The following is a 20711-nucleotide window of genomic DNA, read 5'->3' as shown; positions in this document are numbered from 1 at the left end:
GTGTGTCATCCGGTTTGTAGAAAATTGTTTTACGAGCTGTCACCAGAAGATATGGATACACTTTGTCTTTGTAGATAGTGGGTTTCTACTTTCTCCGTAACATTTTTTTTTTTTTCAAATTCTATGGGAAGTTCTTCAAGTATTGCAGAGAAATAGCGTTCACAATGTAGTCATTTCTGATGAAGCTTTTAAAAAATGTATCAGTTCCTCAGCATTTTAGATGTCTTGTATCACTTCTTTTGCACTGGTAATATTTTATTTCCAAAAAATAGGATACAAAAATGCAAGTGGGTCTGTCTGATTTCTGATTGAACAGTGTTCAACTAAAGTGTGATTTTAACGAGCTTCTGACTTAAAATCAGATGCATCACTTTCTTAGTTGCAGCGTCACATCTCTTGTCACTTAAAGTGCATCACCATTAATGAGAACTTGATACCTACAGGTAATCAGCTTCCTTTGCATTCACCTAGTGGTGAGGCAGAGGCTTCAATTTTTTCTTCTAGCCCTTCGTCTTTTAAGACAATTTGGAGAGTCAATAGCCTGGATTGCAAATGTGAGTACAGGAACAGCCTTTGCAGCCCTATATCAGTGATTTGCCACCAAGCTGTTTCTTCACACTAAAAACTACAACATCTGTGAACATCAATAAATCACTCTGGAAGATACTGTGCAGTCTTGAGACCCAGCCCTCATAAGGCATGGTGTTAGGTGTTGCTGGAGACTTGTGACTGGAATTTTTCCTTGAGAGCAGACTAAAGATTGGTACCTGAAAGACTGTTGCAGGCTAGTGTCTGTCTGCTTTTGGGGAGGATGGTGATGCTTAAGATGGTAATTTGGAACCAAACATTTAAAGTTCTGTAACTGGATTTTTTCCATGCTTATTGTTTTTTGCTAACTTACTATGTGAAGCATTGGAGGCATTCCAGAAAGGAAAATCTAGGCCTTTTTTCCTCCTTAAGTATTAGGTGGGGTACCTTGACAATGGCAATGAAAAGTTGAAAAGTCTATAACTAGCTGTTATGTATGAAAAGGGATCTGGGAGAATTTAATGATTAAATAAAGCATGTACAGTAGTTCATTCATTTGTTCATTCAGCAAATGTTTATTATGTACCTACTAGGCAAAGGCATTCTGCTAAGCTCTGGTGTTACAGTGGTAGGTAAAGCTGGATGTGTTTTTTGTCTTCATGGAGTTGAGATCGTAAACACCTCTAATTATATGCAGTACTATATTCGAGGCTTCCCTGAGAAAACTGCTTTGCTTTATCTTTGTTTTCTAGATATTAGACCATGGTACTGCTGAGTGTGGTGTGTGTGACTACCCTGCATCTATATACATACAAACATTAAATGAACTTCTCTTATATTGCTGAGTACAAAGCCAAGTATCTTCATTTAATCCTTAACAACTTTATGAAGCAGACATAATTATCCCCATTTCACAGATGTGGACCCTGAGACTCTGCATTAGTCTGAGTCCTTAGGGTTAGATACAGCAACCAACTCGAGCTAATTTTTTAAACACAATTTTATTGACCATTGAAAATGAAAAAAAGTAGAAAATACAAACATAAAAGAAATAACACAGCAAGCTATTGCCAGTTATTTTCCATTCGTGAAGTCTAGCTAATTTAAACAGAAAAGGAATTTATTAGGATATTGTGTTCACAGAAACTCCAGGAGGACTGGAGAGTCCGCCTGGGGCTGCTTAGCCAAGAATAGTGATTAAAGTCCTGTCACAAAAGCTGGTCTAGTGAGGAGATCCTTGCCAACACTGGGCAAATACTTGAGGTTATTGCTTGTTAACATTGTAGTTACAGCTCTGGTTACCAGTGCTGACACTTTTGCCCCAGTTCCTAAATCCTGCAGCTGTTGCTACTTACAGTCTCTTTCCTTAGCCTACCCCCTTTCCTTTTGCCACTAGCTTCTGATTTAAAGTCCGAACAGGTGTTCTTAATTGGTAGCGCCTATTTTATATGCCCATGCCCTAGCTGTAGGGGTGTCTGGGAAAGAGCATCTGCCTTTTCAATTTCTGTAGTAGGACGTGGCCTCTGTGTCCCGTCAAGACTTACATGAGGGAAGTTTCACAAACAGGTTCAGATGCTGGGTAGCTTAAACAATAGCAAGACAGCTGGCCATTGCAGCTCAGAGAGGTCAGCCGATGGTCTCATGTGGTCCAGTAAGTGGCAGGGCTGGGCTGTGCTGCTTCTACCTAATCTCCCATTCTCCCACTCACTCTACACTCTCATGTCTTACCTTTCGCACTGATTTTCTTTCGGTTCCTGAATACACCTTGCATTTTCATCCCTTTGTAATTTGGCTCATGCCTTTTCCTCTGCTTGCACCACTTTTTACCCTGTGTTCTGATAGTGCAATTCTATTCCTCTTTCTGGGTCTGTGTTGGAAAACTTTTCCTGCGAAGCCTTTCCTGATTTCCCAGGCACAATTAACAGCTGTTTTTTAGTTTCCTCAGTACCACGTCCTTACCTCTTATATGGCACCCTGTTTATGTGATGGTGGGGCCCCAAGTCCTTTTGCTTTACTTGACTGTGAGCATTTTGAGGACAGGCAACCCTTTCATAGTTGTAATTGCACCCTAAGCACGGCAGAGGGCGCATTGTTGCCTGTGGAGTAAGCTTTTTGTAGACTATCGATTTTGTCAAGTTAATCTAGAGGAGTCAAGAGAGTCTTGAAGGGAATCCATTGAGGCCTACTTTTCACTTGTAGTGGTCATATTTAGTAATCTCCGAAACCGTTTCATATAGACCTGCTTATGATTTTTTAAAATACTGGAGTGGCACCCAAGATTTTGTGACTGTCATCATTAAGTACCTGCATTCCTTAATTTTTACTTAATGCCTTTCTCAAAATGGATTTAAAAGTCAAATGTGAAAGTCAAACAATAGACTGCGATGTTAGAAAGAGATTCCATTTCCAGGAAGCTAAAAGAAATAAGATCTCTAATTATGCTTCACTTTTGAGATACAGTTTTCAGTAGTTTTTTTTTTTTTCCAGCATTTGGTACATGATCTTGAAATTGCATCTTCTATTTCAGTCAGACTCTTAGTCAAACCGCTTAATGTTGTTAAGGATGTTGCCGTGGGGTTGGCGCTTTTAGGATACCTCTTAATAATACTTTTCCTTTTCTGTGCCTATTCCTTTTTATAGAATAATTAGCACCAAATAGAATAAAATACTCAATTTCACAGGTGTAGATGGCAAACATGCTGAGCCTAAACTCATGGCTGGCAGCTGTCTCACTTGGCTTGGTTATTCATCAGCTGGTATATGAAGGTCTTAATTTTGTGCATGAAATTTTTTCAGTATGTGTGTGACATCAGTTTATAATGACCAAAAGCATGAACAATTCAAAAGCTGAGTAAATGAACACAGAAGCCCTTTGGCATTTCAGTAGTTTTTGACAAAACATTTTAACCTTTGTAATTTGTCCTTATCATCATATTATGTCATAACTAAGTAGGTGAGGCCTGGAAATCAGTGAAAGAATCAAGAACCTTTTCAGAATTATATTTGTTAAATTCTCACAACCCTCAATTTATCCCCTTTGAAATTCCAGGTAGTTCACCTGAACCTCTCTTAGGCCATGCATGACTTCTAAAGATTGTTTTAGCGTTAGTTGCTCCTAATCTCCTATTTTACATTTTAAATTCTCTGAGTATGGGGATCATACCTTTTTGATCTTTGTGTCTGCTCTTTGCAAAGAGCAGGTGCTCCTTAAGGTGTGTTGAATGTTGACTAATAGAATTCAACTCTTTTATAACTCTACTAGGCCCCTCATTTCTAATGGAAAGGATATGGACTAACAGCTGGTCTCGCTTCTCTAGCGTCTCTAGGACACAAGAATTGAATCTGGAGTTTTTTCTCTTTTTGGAGGGAAAAAAATTTAACAGTTGCTTCCGTTGTTTCAACTGTATCAGAAAATTTCTGAAGAGTCACAGGAGCTGCAGACTTCAGCCATGAACTTTGTGAACTACTTACGTTATAATATTATCATTTGTATAATATTGAAACTGTTTTACTGCTGGCTAGAAGTGTTTCTTTGTTTTTGAGGGAAGATGGCTGACAATTTTGTAACATTTCCTGTTGGCTTCCCCCCCAGCTGTGTCAGATTCAGGAAGTTTTGTAGCTTCTCGATCCCGGCGAGAAAAGAAAGCAAAGAAAGGGCGCCAGGAAGCTCTAGAGAGACTGAAAAAGGCTAAAGCTGGTGAGAGGTACAAATATGAAGTAAGTAACCATTTTTCTGTTTTTTTTTTTTTTTCCCCTCCTGTGCTTCATCTAATTCATAGCCCGTAGCTAGTTCACCTTTGCATGTGTTTCAAGCTCGTTGTAATAATAATTTCTTAATATTGAACAGGCAAGGGCATGAGGTAGATTTACAGATTATGAGCACCACTTGACCCTTAAAGTTCCTGTAAGCCCTTTATAGATGCTTTCACAATTTTGAAATGAATGTAGCTGTATTTTTTTCCTGATTAAGCACACTGCATCTCTGCTAAGTCTCACTGCTTTGTTGGGGGACCTTAGAGATGCTTTTGCTTCATTCTCAGGGTATTGAGCGATCTAGCTAAGCACTACTTATCCTCAGAGAGAACTGTTTTTCCTAATTTCACTTGTAAGGAGACTAGCAATGGGGACTTGGACCTTACTTCTGTTGTGCCCTGATGTAAGATGGAATGTCATGACATTTTGGCTATTTTCCCACTGTTTATGGTCTGTAGGTAACAACAGTGGCTACTGTCTGCACCGTGTTGTGTAGCTTCACCTGCAATGCGTTTGCCGAGTATCTTAACTGCCTCAGGGCCAGAAAGTGATTGATTAATATTAGAAAATAACGACAACTAATGTACTTTTTTCCCTAACACTATTCTAAGTGCTTTCCCAAATATGTTCGTTTACTTAATTTTCCAACAACCATATAAAGCTACATGCTGTGATTAACAGCGTTTTGCAGCTGAGCTATCTGAGGTCACAGTGGCAGAGGCTTGATTTGAATCCAGGCTTCAGAATATGATGTTTAACCATGGCCCATAGTGTACTGGGTAATTAAGCAAGCAGAAGAGGATTTTTGTCATTTGGCACCATCCATTCAAGTTAAGTGAGCCAATCATGGGAAAGGGCTACTAAAGGATTACAGTGAAGCAGGAGTAAGGCATTTTTGATGTGGGTACTTCTATAAAGGAGTTCTGTGGGGCATTTCAGATGTTAACACAAAGTGACTGATTTCCCTTTAATCACCGATGTTAATTGCATGGCTCTAAGAGGACATGCTGAGCAGTTGCAATGTTTTTTAGAGATAAAGTCAAAATGACTTTTTATTCAAAGTGATTTTTAAGAATAGTTTTCTGGTATCTTTGTGATAGTATGTAAGTATGTTGCTTAAATAAGAGATAAAATATGCCTCATAGATGGCAACCAACAAAAATTACCCCCCCCAAAAAAAAACCCAAATTGGTCAGTACAGTAATATTAATTGGACTGGTTTGTATCTGGGTTGTCAGAAACTTAATTTGGTAGGGCAGGTAGTTTCTGTTATCAAATGGTGGAAGGCCAAATCAATATTTGCCAGTGATCCCTGTAGGATAGATTAAACAGGAGGTGAAAAACTAAGCCTAGTCCTGTAGTTTGTAAGTGTGGCAGGGATCCAATTAGCTCCACCCATTGTGCTCTCAAAGCTTAGTGTCCCAAGTATTTTTTTCCTAGGGTTTTATCTCCTCAGGTAGAGTTAATTGTTTCCTCTGCCCTACCTGATAAGGCAGAATTCTCTAGAGAAGAGGGGAGATTTTTAAAGTGACCTCTGAGTTCTTGCTAACCAGCCCACCAGATTCTCGTCTGGAAGGTTGGTGGCCTGTCACCATGGCAGCTGCAGCAGTGCCATGCGTCTGTTTGTTGTTTGAACTGTGCTGCTCTGTTCGTGCCAATAGTTCATGGCGCTCGGGCCCTCTGGCTGTCGGACAGCCTGTGTGATTGGAGGACTTGCCACTCTCTGGACTTGCTTTCCAAGTAGCTCAATGGTTTTTTTTTAATTGAAATATAATTATTATACACTGTTTCATTAGTTTCAGGTGTACAGCATAGTGATTCGACTTTATAGACATTATGAAATGAGCATCACAGTAAGTCTAATAACTGTTCAACTAAATATATTTCAAAAGGAAAAATATCCCCCCTCACCTCCGCTCCAAAAGTTAGCAAAGCACTATATTCTACAGGTACACTAGAAATGTACCTGTAAGTGTACATTTTGAATGACCCTCTGTTTGAATTTGTCACTATAGCAGGTTGATAAAATATTACTGCTTATATCCCCTAAGATGTACACTACATCCCCATGACTTACTTTATATCTGGAAGTTGGTACCTCAGCCCACTTCACCCATTTTGCCCACCCCACCCCACCTGGTAACCATCAGTCTGTTCTCTGTATCTATGAGTCTGGTTTTGTTTTGTAGATTTCCACATATAAGTGAAATCATGGTATTTTTGTCTTTCTCTGTCTAACTTATTTCACTTAACATAAATATTCTCAAGGTCCATCAGTGTTGTCCCAAATGGCAAGATTTCCTTTATATTGTTGAATAATATCCCATTGTCTACCTAGACCATCTGTTTATCCGTTTGTCTATCAATGGACACTTAGGTTGCTCCCAGGAGTTCAGTGTTTGTCTCTGTGTAGTCTCAAGACCTGAGAATGGTGGGGGACCATTGGCAATTCAAACGGATCACTCAAAAACCATTTCTAGTGTATCAGTGGAATATAGAGTGTGTTTTTCTAACTTTTGGAGGGTGATAGAGGGGTGAGGGTTTTCCTTTTGAATTATATTTGGTTGGTTGAACAGTTATCAAAATTATCATTTATTTGCAGGGCAACATCACCTAGTGGAGAGGGAGGTGACGTGCCTTACAGGTTTGCTAAGTACAGGAGAAACCAGTCTAGAAATTATAAGTGAATAATCCCCAAAGCAGCTAATGAAGAATTGGCTATAATTCAGTTTGTTTTTTATGAAGTAGATGAGTAATTGATGGTGTGACAAGTGTATTATGCTAATGGAATCATTTAATATCTGATGTTAACACCCACCTAAAAGGAATACTAAGCTAATTGATGTCTATTTAAGGAAAACCCTGCAGTGGTGTTGAATGTCAGAACTCAAGATTTGGTTGCAGCTACTCCTTCAGGCTGCCATCCCAGTTTCAATTTTGACAATTTTTTTTTTCATCAGAATTGTTTAACACTTTCCCTCCATTTGAAGCTTTCTCAAACTCGTATAATGGCAGGTTGAGGACTTCACAAGCGTTTATGAAGAGGTTGATGAAGAACAGTATTCGAAGCTGGTTCAGGCACGCCAGGATGATGACTGGATCGTGGATGATGGTACGTGGGAAGAAATTGCCTGCCAGACACTGTCTTAGTTGCATTTCGTGCTGCTTTGCATGGGCAGGTGTAAGGCTCTGTTCAAATCATACCGTTGGTGTGGGTTTTTCTCAAATACTGTATTTGAGGGTGTGGCAGCAGAACAATAGAACATTTATTTTGGGGCATTTTGGAGAATCCAGGCTCATCACTCAGGATAAACTGGGAGGAGCCGTGTTCTGGTGCAGTATCCCCACATATTGTGGGGATAAGAAAAAACTACCTTGCTCACAGGGTGGCTGTGAGGATCATACAAGGCTATGTGCGTGAGGGCTACTGTGGGCAGGAGAAGGCACCACGCAAAGGGTGGTCCATGTGCTCTTATGCCCCTTGTAGAAAGCTCGAGGTTCCTGCTGGTATGGCGTGACTTCTTGGGCATGTGACTGACGACTGGGAGGAGGTACAGACTGCACCTGTGACCACATTTATGTTTCTACTTCTGTAATTGCAGAATTGTCAGCTTTCCCTCATAGACTGGGGTGCTTTTTCTGGGCTTGTGACCTTCATTTTTTTTATGTCATTCTTCTGGTAGAGGAAAACTACTGTAAAGTACAGCATGTGGCAAACTTTCATCCTGTGGGCCAAATCATTTCCCTAGTTGAACCTAGGTTGGTACAGACACACAGAGAGAGATTGTGGGTCTGGTTTCAGACTACTGCAGTAAAGTGAGCGTTGCAGTAAAGAGAGAGCTATAATCTTTTTGCTGGTGTGGGTCTTGCCTTCAATTTGTAAAAAACGCAGTATCGGGAAAGTGCGGTAAAGCGAAGCACAATAAAATGAGGGATGTCTGCATACTTTACGTATATCCTTTGGTTTTGATTCAGAAAACTTGTGTGAATGCTGTGCTTTGACACAAAAAAGCAGGATTCTGCTGCACTTAAAAGTGTCACAGGGCAGGAGAGCATCTGAGTGGGTGCAAAGGTTATTTTTTTTTATTTGGTTTGGTTTGGTCATGCTAAAATAGTATTGGCCACTTCTAGAAACTTGATGCCAAGATTCCATTTTGTTCCTGCAGATGGTATCGGCTATGTGGAGGACGGCCGAGAGATTTTTGACGATGACCTTGAAGATGATGCCCTTGAGTCCCATGAACTAGGTACCTACATTCTGTTTTCCAGAGAGTGCCATTTTGGCATTTAAAGAACTGTTTAAAATTTGAGATGACTTGGTACTTGGAATCTGTTGTCTTTAAGGGAAGAGGACCTACCACCATTGTTTTCAGGTATAGAAAATGTTCTGTTGCAAAGAGGAGCATAGTTATGTAGAAAATTAAATGTGAAAAGCAGAAACACCACAAGGAAATGAAGTTTCATGTCTGTGTTGCCCGAAGAGTTTGGTCTTTCACTTATTTTGGAATTTTCAGTCTTTTAGTTATTTTAGACTTGCTGATTTTGGTAAGTGATGTCTTTTAATTCCTGCTGAAGTGATGTATTTAGAATTTTACCTCTTTGATAATAGTGAAGTACTACAACAAGGTTTAAAACTTAGAGTAATCAACTTGTTTTGCTTAATTAAAATTTAAAATGATAATAAATGGATATGTCAAATTTTCTTAGCTACACAATCACTGTGGCAAGCATTTTTTTCAGTAAACAAGCCTGATTTAGTGCCCATGAGATGAGAAGGGAGAATTCTCTTCAGTATTGTTTTTTTCGTTTAGTTCATTATCAGCGGACTATGGTCCACTTACAGCCAGTTTATCTTTAAATGGCTTTATTGAGATATAATTCACATGCTATACAATTTGCCTATTTAAAGGATTCATACAGCCCTGACTACTGTGGCTCAGTTGATTGGGCATTGTCCTGCAAAGCAAAAGGTCACTGGTTCGATTTCTGGTCAGGGCCCATGCCCAGTTGGGATGCATATGAGAGGCAACAGATTGATGTTCTTCTCCCTTCCTCTCTTTCTCCTTCCCTTCCCCTCTCTCTAAAAAATAAACAAAGTTTAAAGTGTACGTACATTTCAATAGTGGTTAATATGCTTACAGAGTTGTGCAGCCATCACTACAATTTCCTATTTTCATTACTCCAAGAGGAAATCATGTAGCCCTTGAGCTAAGACTGGTTTTTACTTTTTTGAAGAATGTTTAAGAAAGAAACAGCAAAAGAGAGAGACAGAGAAAGAAAAGATGCAAAGAAGAAGACACATGTGGCCACAAAGTCTAAATTCTGTGCTATCTTGCCCTTTTCAGAATGTCTGGACCCTAATTTGTAGACTGACGTTTTGCAACATTTGTTGACTTTTCATTCTGTTTGTATTCAAATTTAGGTTTTTATTTTTAATTTCTTTTTAATATTAAGATTGGGTTTATTCTGCTCAATTCTTTAAAATTTTTTTATTGATTGATTTTAGAGAGAGAGAGGAAGGGAGAGAGAGAAACATCGATTTGTTGTTCTACTTATGCATTCATTGGTTGATTCTTATACGTGTCGTGACTGGAATCCGACCTGCAACCTTCACATATGGGGGTGGGGACTCTCTAACCAACTGAGCTATCTGGCCTGGTCCTTCAAATTTAGGTTTTTAAAGAAATCTTTTAGTTTTAATTTAATTTTTAAAAAGACTTTATTGATTTATTTTTAGGGAGAGGGGAAGGGAGGGAGAAAGAGGGACACCAATGTGTGGTTGCCTCTCTCATGCTCCCAACTGGGGACCCAAACCAGGCATGTGCCCTGATTGGCAATCGAACCAGCAACCTTTGGGTCTGTGGGATGGTGCCCAATCAACTGAGCCACAGCACTTTAGAATATTGTAAAACATTTCTGTGATTTAAAAATCAAAATGGTATGAAGATAGTCAGGTAAGATCTTAACTCTTATTCCTTTGCTTTCTACTTTGTCTCTACCCATCTCCACAGGTAACCAGCTATTTTTAATAGTTTCTGATTATTCTTCCTCTGTTTCCATTTACAGAAAATAAGAATGTGTGTGTTTTCTCATGTGTAATGTTATTTATTCTTTCATGACTTGAATTAGACTATATGGACCATCTTCCTGGTTTCTGCTAACCCACATAGCTCTACACATTGGTACCCTGTGGTAGTGGTGTAGCTAATTGTGTATTCTGAGATTTTGTGAGTCCACGACAAAGAGAGTGAAATAAAATGAGCCCATGTGCTCTTGTCATCTCCCGGAACTGAGCAGGCCTCTGTTAGAGTCCTGGCTATATTGTTAACTGTTTGTGTCACCTTGAATGAGTCCCTGTCTGCACATTAGTTTTATCAGCTGTAAATTAGGAGGTTGAACTGAACAAGGAAGATATTTCTTATTTTATTTGTATATGGCTACATAGGATTCCATTGTATGGCTGTACCCTGGCTTATTCAAATGGATTCCTTGAATGGACGTTTAGATTTTCAGTAATTTGCTCTTACAAATAACACCACATTGAACGACTGTGCAAATGGTATTTTCCTCGGAAAATTCCTAGAAGTGGGATTACTGGCTGAGAAAGTAAATGCGCATGAAGTTTTATGAGATATTGTCAAAATCTTCTCCATAGGAATTGTTCTATTTTACACTCCCATTAACAAATGTGTATGAGTGTCTGTTTAGACCCCATGATCTCACCAGCAGAGTGTGTTGTCAAGCTTTTGAATTTTTGCCATTCCAATATGTGAGAAATGGCATCTCATTGTGCTTTTCATCTGCGTTTCTTTCACACATGAAGTTGGGCATCGTTTCCTCAAACTTAATAGCTGTTTATATAAACAGGCTTACCTTAGAGCCCAGGTGGCAAACAGAGGCCCTGCACCTTGTTTTATCCGGCCTGGCACCTGGTTTCTACCTGGTGGCAGCGCTGAGCTCCTTGCCCTAGTTAAGGAGCAGTAACGTTTATCCAGTCCTAACATTACATTTGGCCCTCTGAAGGCAACTGCAAAGCCGATGTGGCCCCTGGTGAAAATGAGTTTGACACCCCTGCCTCAGAGGCATTGTGGGTTCTGTTTCAGACCACCACAGTAAAGTGAGCCATAATCATTTTGCTTGTGGAAGGTCTTGCCTTCAATTTGTAACAAATGCAACATCTGTGAGGTGCAGAGAAACTCAATAAAATGAGGTGTGCCTTTGTTTTTATGTGAACCATATGTTTGTATTTATTACCCACATTCCTTTTGGAGTTTGGGGCTTTTTTAATATCCGGGAAATTGGTCCTCTATCTGTAAAACACTGTAAAAATTTTCTCCTGTCTTTAAATTTTTTTCTGGTTTAATCGAATTTATTAATCTTCTTTTTGCAAGTTGATTTTGAATCATAGGAAAACTTTCCCCACACCCAGGTTATAAAGGAATTTGTCTTTTTTATTAAAGTACTTGTATAGTTTCATTTTAAAATTTTGATCTGATCTGTGGTATATTTGCTGTCTCTGCTGGTTACTTTCTTCACAGATGGGAGCCAGCACTCCTTATTAAAATATCCATCTTGTCCCCAGTGATATGAGATGCCGTTTTTATTGTATGCTAATTTTCCATAAGTAATTGGGTCTTTCTCTGGATTCTTCTTTCTGTTTCATCTGGTCTGTGTATTCATATGCCACTATACCACACTATATTAACTACTCATTCTGGGTCTTCTTGCGATAGAGACTGCTCTGGTGTGAATCAGAAAGCGGGAGTAGAATTGACAGTATTAGAAGAGTTCACAGGTGCTTTACTTACACATGGTCGTAGAGAAAATATGGCCAAGTTGTTCCTTATTGTGTAAATGTCTGTAGCTTAGTGTTGCTGCAACATACTGCATGTAAGTAGTTTCCAGTCTTGATAAAATGGAAATTGGGATGCTACAATATCATAACTAGTAATCCTATTTTTTCACAGTGTAGTTTTTCCTTTCAGATTCAGCATAGTGCTAAAAAGGTGATCTCATGAAGGCTGCTAGGCTAATCCCCTGCTTCCAGGTGAACTTGATCTTTTTATTTCTATGGGGAAAACAGAACCTCCCCCGACCTTTTAAAAAGCTTTTTATTCACACTAACAATAGCAATTAAATAGTCACACTTAATAACTCACCCAGATATTTTACTGGTATTTCATCAGTTTTTGAAATAACATTCAGCCTAAGTCTTTCTGAATTAAGCTTGTTTTAAAGATTTTCTTGTGTACCTTGCATAAAATTTCATATTTTCATATTTTGAGTTCTTAATGTTTTCTCAAATTCTCATACACAGAGAGCGAGTGACTGGGCTTTTACTTTTTCTCCCTATATATTATTGTTGTCACTATTACAGATGCCCGCCCCCTCCCCCCCTTTGCCTCCCTCTACCAAGCCCCCTGGGCTTTTACTTTTTCATTTTAATTTTTGCCAGTGCATGTTTCTAAATAATTTATGTTCCAACAGGAAAAGGTGATAAAGCACGCAACAAAGAAAAGAGGAATGTAAAGAAGAGTGTGGTGACAAAGCCAAACAATATCAAATCAATGTTCATTGCTAGTGCTGGGAAGAAAACTGTAGATGTGAGTTTAATATTTTTCTTTTATTTTGCCTTTTCCTTTGTGAAAAGAATTTAATATTTGATTATACAGACAATAGGTGCTCACTATATTTGAGCTCAAATTTTTGAGTAATATTTTCCCAATTTCAATCACTAAATCAAATGTACATTTCTGAGTAAATAGGCAGCTCAGTGGTTAGAACTTGGAGATAGAAAAGAAAATTGAATCAAACAGCTGAACTGACTGCATTTATTTCAGTGATTAGATTTCTAGGTGAATTTGGGCACCTCAGTGGTTGGAACTTAGAGATAGGAAATAAAATTGGATCAAAAAGCTGAACTGACTGTGTTTATTCCAGTGATTAGATTTTTAGGTGAATTTGGGCACATCAGTGGCTGGAACTTGGAGGCAGAAAAGGAAATTGAATCAAAAAGCTAAACTGAGCCCCGACTGGTGTGGCTCAGTGGGTTGGGCATTGTCCCGCAAACTGAAAGGTTGCTGGTTCAATTCTTGGTCAGGGCATGCCTCAGTTGTGGGCCAGGGTCCTTGGTTGTAGGTATGCGAGAGGCAACAGATCGATGTTTCTCTTGCACATCAATATTTCTCTTTCCCTCTTTCTCCCTCAATTCCTCTCTCTCTAAAAAAAAAAAAAAATAAAATCTTAAAAAAAACTGTGAATTGACTGTTTATTTCAGTGATTAACAGGAGGATCATGGAATTAGGATGGGAATAGAGGATGGGAACTGTAGGTTTGGGAGTTACATATATAGAGGTGGTTGTTAGTATCTGTGACTAGTAGATGAGCGCTCAGATTGAGGCCTGAAGAGGTTAGGTTCTTCCCTTCATAGACATGTTGTCTGGGTGCAGATGGGAAATGCTGGGCTATCTCATTCTGTCTTCCTTTATAACTTCCAGAAAGCTGTAGAGTCGGCCAAGGATAATCTGCTAGGTGACATCCTGCAAGATCTGACCACTGAGGTAAGTGAATCTCTGGGAGTTGTTAAATATGCAGGGGACATAGGCTGAAGAAACAGTTCAGTAATTATACAAAACAGACTCTTGCCAGAATTTTTACAAATGCAGTGACACTACCACCACCACCACCACCAACAACAACAAAAAAAAACCCAAACCAGAAAACAACCCTTCACATTGCTTTGTTCTCACCATTGTAGGTGAGAATAGTGTCTAGCTGTTAAAAGCGATGCAGTTCTGTAGATCGAGCTGCATGGGAGTGTGTTTGACGTAGTACAAACACACACACACACGAGTGTTTCACATGAGAGTCAGCGCTGGGAATACACACTGCTTGCACTCACAGTTGCTGTACTGTGTTCCCAAAATAGAATGAAGCCTGTCAGTCTGTACAATCAGGCGTGAGATCCTTGTCTGGAATTTGGAGTGGCAGCAAAGGAAGAGTCAGCGAACTGTCCACGATAGAACTCAGATAGGCTCAGCTGTACCTGGAATTCGCTATCTCACACAAAAACTTAAGTTCTCATTTAGAGATGTGCGTCTTTCTAAATGACTCTTGATTAAAAGGACTTATACCAGCATCATGTAGTTATAGTTCAATAGTTTTTAAAGAAAATATTCTGGAAGGGTAAGGGGAAAGTATGTCAAGTTTTGCAAAGAAAAAAATTGGTCAGGGGTGGATTCAGTATCCTGGTTTTCTAGTGAGTCTGTGGTATTGTTGCTATAGTAACTGTAGTGCAGAACATAGATCTGTGGGGGGAGCAGGGAAGGAAAAGAATGCTTGGCTTATTGGGTTTCAGTGGGGGAAGCAGCGTACCTTTTCTGTCTTGTGGTAAAACAAGCATGGCAGCGAAGGTCTGTCTTACCGCTCCCTTTAGACACCACATGCAGCTCCACCACCTGTAATAATACCAAAGAAGAAAAGATCCAGTGGAGCTTCACTGAATCCTTTCTCTGCGCACACCCCCAAGGTAAAGTGTGTGGAAATGCCTTCAAACTTGATTTATGTTATGCTTAAAACTTATTTTGTTGCTTTTCTATGCAAGCGAAATGCCTTTGAATTTGTTCTTTTTTTTTTGTTTTAAATTAGAGCTCCCATTTCATTATATAGTTTCATGTGTTTCAAAAATAGCATGCGCCTGCTTTTTTCTTAGTAAATTTTGTAGTAAGTAGAATGTGTTTATTATAGGTATTACAGCTGTGCTAAATGTAATAATTTTCCTCCTGGAAACAAGTATTTTTTTGTAAGCCTAGGTAACAGTAAAATAATTGAAGCTGTTACCTTAATAATATGCAAAATCGTTTTATAAATGGGAACTGTCATTATTTCTGGTCAGGGTAGGACAGTTGGCATATTTTAGTATACAGGTCTAACTGACTAAACATTTGAAAACATTTACAGGCAGTTCCTTCAGGCAAAACGGCTTCCCCTATCTCAAGGAAGGAGCCTCTATTAACTCCGATTCCTCTTAAACATGCTGAGTTTGCTGGTAAGTCTGATGTCAGGCAGAAGTACAAGGGTCTGGAGCAGTTGCAAAGTGCTGTCAAAACTGGAGGTCCCAGGAAGGAGGAAGTGGAGGCGATTTTGAAGGTATTTGTGATAGCAAGTTTAGGTGTGAAAGGTTTGAATTCATAGCAGTAAAAGTTATAAACATTGCATTTGGAGATCGAAGAGACAGATGAATGCAGTGTGGGAAAAGGGTAGGCCGTTATGCCTGTGTGAGGGAAGCCTTTGTGCTCTGCAGCAGCAGTCCATGATGGGAATGTGCAATGACGCCTACAGGAGAGCCAGCACCGGCTGAATTGTGTATGCACAGCAAGGAGGAGTCAGGGGCAACAGATTTTGAAGATGGCGACTTCGATGAGCCCATGGAAGCTGAGGAGGTGGATGGGGAGCCTGTGGCTGCTAAAACCTGGAACCAAGAGAGTGAGCCGGCAGAGGTGGTGAAACATGAGGCAGATCTTGGGAAAGGGACCCTGTCCTGCTTGTAAGATCATTTTATGACTTTTCTGGCAAGTATTGCTGCAATTACTGTGTTGGGTTTTGAAAGGTTTTTGAAAATTTGATTTTTGCAGAGGAGGTTTTCTCCCAGATGTCTCTTGTTGGGACATCGATCAGGAAGATGACAGCAGTTTCTTAGTCCAGGAGGTTCAAGTGGATTCCAATTACCTGCCACTGGTAAAGGGGGCAGATGAAGAACAAGTGTTTCAATTTTATTGGCTGGATGCTTATGAAGATCAGTACAGCCAACCAGGTAATCACACTGTACGTCTGTAACACAGAGCAGCGCCTTTCCCTTAAATGCTTTAGTGATTGTAATTGGCACAGGCCCTGCACTCACATATGTGCATAGTAAGGGAGTGACACTCAGTCACTGTAAAGTGCATGAGCCACCTGGATGGAGAGGAACTGTGTAGTGTGAATAATCCTCACAGATGCTTATACTTTATCTTTGATGTATCTGGAGTTACATTGTAGTTGTGCACTTAAAATGAAAGCAGTCATTGATTTGTTCACTTACTCAGCAAATTGAACACAGTGTATGTTGGGCACTGAAATGGGATGACCAAGCTGGACAAATTCTTTATCCTAATGGAACTTATATTCTAGTAGGGTGGGAGTGGGTGGGAGGATATAGGCAATAAATAAGGTAAGTTGATAAATGGTGGAAAGGCAGTTAGTTGGGGATGGTCTGGGAAGGCCTGTCTGAGGAGACTACCCCTTGACTGAGATTTGACGCATGTGCAGATCTGAAGAAGGAGCATTTCAGTCTGATGAAACAGTAAGCACAGAGGCCTGGAGAGAGAAAGGAGGTGGATTGTGTTGTTGTACCTTAGTAATGAAGTGACAAGATTGGTAGAAAATGAAGTTGGAGATAAAGGCCACGGCTAAATAATGAAGGACCTTGAAAGCCATATTAAGGAGTTTAGATTTTATTTTAAGAGCCATGGGCGACAGTGGAAGATTTTAAATGGGTGGGGTGGCTGTCTCATGGTTGGGTGGACATTTTAACAGGAACCCTCCAGTTTGTGTGGAGAATTGTGTATGTGTGTGTGTGTGTGTGTGTGTGTGTTGGGGCTACAGCGGGGTAGTGGGGAAGTATGGAAGTCCTGGAGATCAGTCAGTCTAGGGCAGGCATGCTAGTTACTTGGAGTAGTGGTGGCTGTGGAGAGAAGTGAATGCATTTAACGTGTATTTTGACATGAACTTGTCGGTGGATTAACGTTAGGGTTGTTAGAACGGAGAAATCAAGAATGATTTCCAGCCCTGGCTAGTGTGGCTTTGTGGATTGAGCACCGGCCTGTGAACCAAAAGGTCACTGGTTCGGCTACCAGTCAGGGCGCATGCCTGGGCTGTGGACCAGGTCCCCAATTGGGGCTTTGTGAGAGGCAACTGATCAATGTTTCTCTCCCTTTCTTTCTCTCCCTCCCCCACTCTCTATAAATAAATAAATAAAATCTTTTCTTTCTTTTCTTTTTTTTTTTTTTTTTAAAGAATGATTCCCAGGTCTTCCTCTGCATGAGCTGGTACTGGGAATTTTGACTCACAAAAACCAGGAGGCTTTCCAGTTTCGTTTTCCGCTCTTTTGAGCTCTCTTTCACCACACGATTGGGCATCACGAAGTCTGTTGGATTAACAGGAAATGCAGTTTATACTCTTAAAGAAAAAAGTTAATTTTATTGAGATCCATTTCTGAATCTGACGGTAGATACAAAATGTATTTTTCAAAGAGGTTTCCTGGAGGCTGCATCTGGTAATGAAAATAGAGGGAGTGTCAATGTCAGTGAAGCAGTGAGGGAGGAAAAAGAGTATTAACTGGCAGACTTGGAGGCCAGATTTACCTTTAAGATAACCAGACTTTAACTGGAAAGACCTTAATGGTCTCTCAGAGGCCAGGCAGAAGTGTTAATGTTTCAGCTTATCAAATATGTAGACAGTCTTGCAGAGCCACTTGAGTAGCAGACTTCCATGTGTTAGTTTCTTAGGTAAAGATACAAGAAATCTCAGAAATGGTATCACATTTACTTTAGCTAGGGCAAGTCAATTTGGTTAGACCCTGTCTGTCAACTCTTTGACTGCTTCTTTGTTACTTGTCAGTGGAAGGTAGGCTGGCAGGGATGATTATGCGAGGCTGAGCAAACATCTCCCATCCATTGCCTGAGCCCAGGCACCGTTTTCACACGTGCTTCATAGGGCCTCAGGAGTACGGCGTGTGAGTTGTGCGACCACGTGGTGGGCCTGCCCTTTCCAATACCAGTCTCTGCTTTGCTGTATCTGCTTGATCTGCTTTTGATTCCCTGTCTTGGTTAACAGTCTCATCAAAACCAGAAACATGGGAGCCAGCCTTGATTCCTGCTTTTCCTCAATTTCTTCATCAAGTTTAATTAGTTTTCTCTCTTAAAGTAGATGAGCTGTCTTCTCTTTCTCCTCACAATTGCCACCTCCTCTGATCACTTCTTGCCTTCCTTGCACCAGTCTCTGAATTGATCCCTCCTCAGCTGCCATCTCCCACACTGTGGCCAGAGCAATTGCTCGGAAGGGTAACTCTGACTGTACCATTTCATTAACAAAAAATCCTCAGTGGCTACTGCTTATAACATAAAGTCCAAGTTCCTTAGCAAGGCTTCTCAGGCCTGCTATGAATGACTTTTGTGCCCTTGAAACAGCTCCCTGTGGGTCCCTTTAACTCATTGTGTTTGACCAGAATGACCTCACCTGGCTCAGCCCAGGGGTCATCTAGAAGTTTCCTAATCCTCCAGACTGGCCTGGGAGCCCTTTCTCTGTGACCTCATCCTACCTTTTCCCATCATAGCGGTTGTTTTGAAAAGATCTGATTCTGTGCTTTTGCTTCCCCCAAAGCCTTTTAACTCTTGGAGCGCTGGGACCTTTTATTTCCAGCTTTCAGAACAATGCCAGGCTGTGCTGAAATTCCTTTCGGCCAGTGCTAGTCTGTGTAGTAATACGTGCTGGAAGTTAAGATTGAGGCATTGAAGCACCAGGTACATTTGCAAAGCAACCAATTTACAAAATGTATTGTTGAGTTCCTGGTACTAACCAGAGTGACCCGGATAGGCCTTTTCAACCACTATTGGGACATATTTTGCAATTGAAAGAGATACTTGTGTGTTACTGGTCTGTCTTTCAAATGCTAAGGTAACAGGAAATTTCTGGTGCCTGGAGAATGCCTCAGAGCAGAGATCATCTAGTCTAGTTAATTCACTTCCAGAGGAGGAAGCTGAGGTTCTAAAAATAAAGTGGTCAGTTCCTCCCTAGCAGAGTTCTGGGCTTCTCACCCTCAGTCCACTCTGCTGTTCTGTGGCACTTCTCAAGTTGTGTCCTCTGTGATTGATGCCAACGGGTTAAAATAAGATGACTTAAAAAGAAGTCCTTTAATCGCAGAGGGTTGAACAGTTTCATCATGATAGCAGGTAATGATCACTGAGCCTTGGTGAAATCAATGCTGCTAATAAAACCAAAGTACTCCCAAAGACCCTGTTATTGTTTCTCGCTTTCTTACAGATTCTGAGTCAGTCAGTTGTTGCTGAATGCTCCATAATTATGAAAAGAATTTTACTCTTTGCAAATGGGAAGATATCCTGTCTTCATTATGACTTTTTCAAGGTTGAATAATCCTGACTGCACCTGGTTTCAGCTCGTAACTTTGAGGGGGGGGATATAATCTTTGTTTACCATGATCTTTTTGTGGCAAATGAGGCATAAACAGTGTCAAATGTGTTGCATGAAATGTGATATTAGTTTGACTGTAAAATGAGCTATTTGAATCTTTGAATCCAATATTAGGGTCTTTATTTTTCTTTGCTTGGAATTTTGTTTTTTCATCTCTAAGTGTTGTAAGGATGACTTTTAATTTTCTGCACTACTGTGATTTCTTTTTAATCATCCCCACAGTCCTCCCTTCCCCTCTCCCCTATCACCCCCACCTGCCTTTTTCCCCCAGATGAAAATCACACAACGCTTGTAAGAATTTTAATCATCTGCAGAAATGAAAATTCTTAGATGGTCTTATTTCCATTAGAACGAGGAACAAAAGGAAGCAATGATGAGTTATCTTGTGAAACCGGAGTAATTGGCCTTGTGAACAGTAGTAGTCTTTACATGTGGCAGAATTTTCTTAGTGTCTCAGCCAAGTGGCCGTGCTGAGTGGTATATTGATTACTGCTATCTAATGGTTCACAGGGCCCAGGATTTTGTGCAGCGATCATCCCTTCGGTTGACTAACAAATCCATTAATCAACTGTCTCGATGGCCAGTTTTCATGAGCAGTGACTCCTTATCTTATCAAGGCTTGTTTTTACTTTGTAGTTTATGTTACAGAGGGATCTCAAAAGGAGCGTGTCTGCTGAGTTGGTTATTACACTATTTGTTAAACTGAAATGGAAGAGATGAACATTATAAACACTGCCTAGCTAGATGTCTTAAGTGACCTTTGAGGTAGAAAAGGTGAAATAGGAGATAATTGAACTCCGTTGTGAGACATTTATTATTATATGGAATAAGGCATATGAGATAAATGGTTTTTCCGAAACATAATTTTACATATAGAAAAATACTGGGGTACCATATATAGTTATCCTTATACATGAATGTTAATTTTATTTATTTTAAAAATATATTTTAGTGACTATGCTATTACAGTTGTCCCATTTCCCCCTCTTCACTCCCTTCTACCCTGAACACCCTCTCCCACCCACTTCCTCCCTTTTAGTTCATGTCCATGTGTCCTAAGTTCTTTAGCTTCTACATTTCCCGTGCTGTTCTTGCGCTCCCCCTGTCTATTTTCTATCTACCATCTATGCCACTTATTCTCTGTACCTTTTCCCCTGAATGTTAATTTTTATCAGTAAGTACAA

At 40.1% G+C, this 20711-nt stretch overlaps 1 protein-coding gene across 3 annotated transcripts in view; it reads left to right on the top strand.

Annotated features, from left to right (window-relative positions):
- The window catches only part of POLA1 (DNA polymerase alpha 1, catalytic subunit), a 295619-nt gene that overhangs the window by 666 nt on the left and 274242 nt on the right, over positions 1-20711 (top strand). For all 3 annotated transcript variants that reach the window (XM_045855968.1, XM_045855967.1, XM_045855969.1), the window contains exons 2-10: positions 4121-4245; positions 7297-7393; positions 8448-8528; positions 12769-12884; positions 13779-13841; positions 14717-14809; positions 15241-15328; positions 15622-15826; positions 15915-16093. In XM_045855968.1, coding sequence (XP_045711924.1) covers positions 4121-4245; positions 7297-7393; positions 8448-8528; positions 12769-12884; positions 13779-13841; positions 14717-14809; positions 15241-15328; positions 15622-15826; positions 15915-16093 — 1047 coding nt within the window. The remainder of the gene's footprint in view (positions 1-4120; positions 4246-7296; positions 7394-8447; positions 8529-12768; positions 12885-13778; positions 13842-14716; positions 14810-15240; positions 15329-15621; positions 15827-15914; positions 16094-20711) is intronic.

The sequence above is a fragment of the Phyllostomus hastatus genome, unplaced genomic scaffold, assembly GCF_019186645.2.
Source record: "Phyllostomus hastatus isolate PE091 unplaced genomic scaffold, TTU_PhHast_1.1 phas_scaffold_12, whole genome shotgun sequence".
NCBI classification, from domain to species: domain Eukaryota; kingdom Metazoa; phylum Chordata; class Mammalia; order Chiroptera; family Phyllostomidae; genus Phyllostomus; species Phyllostomus hastatus.
Note: the sequence above shows the minus strand (reverse complement) of the source record. Positions and strands in the feature narration are given on the sequence as shown.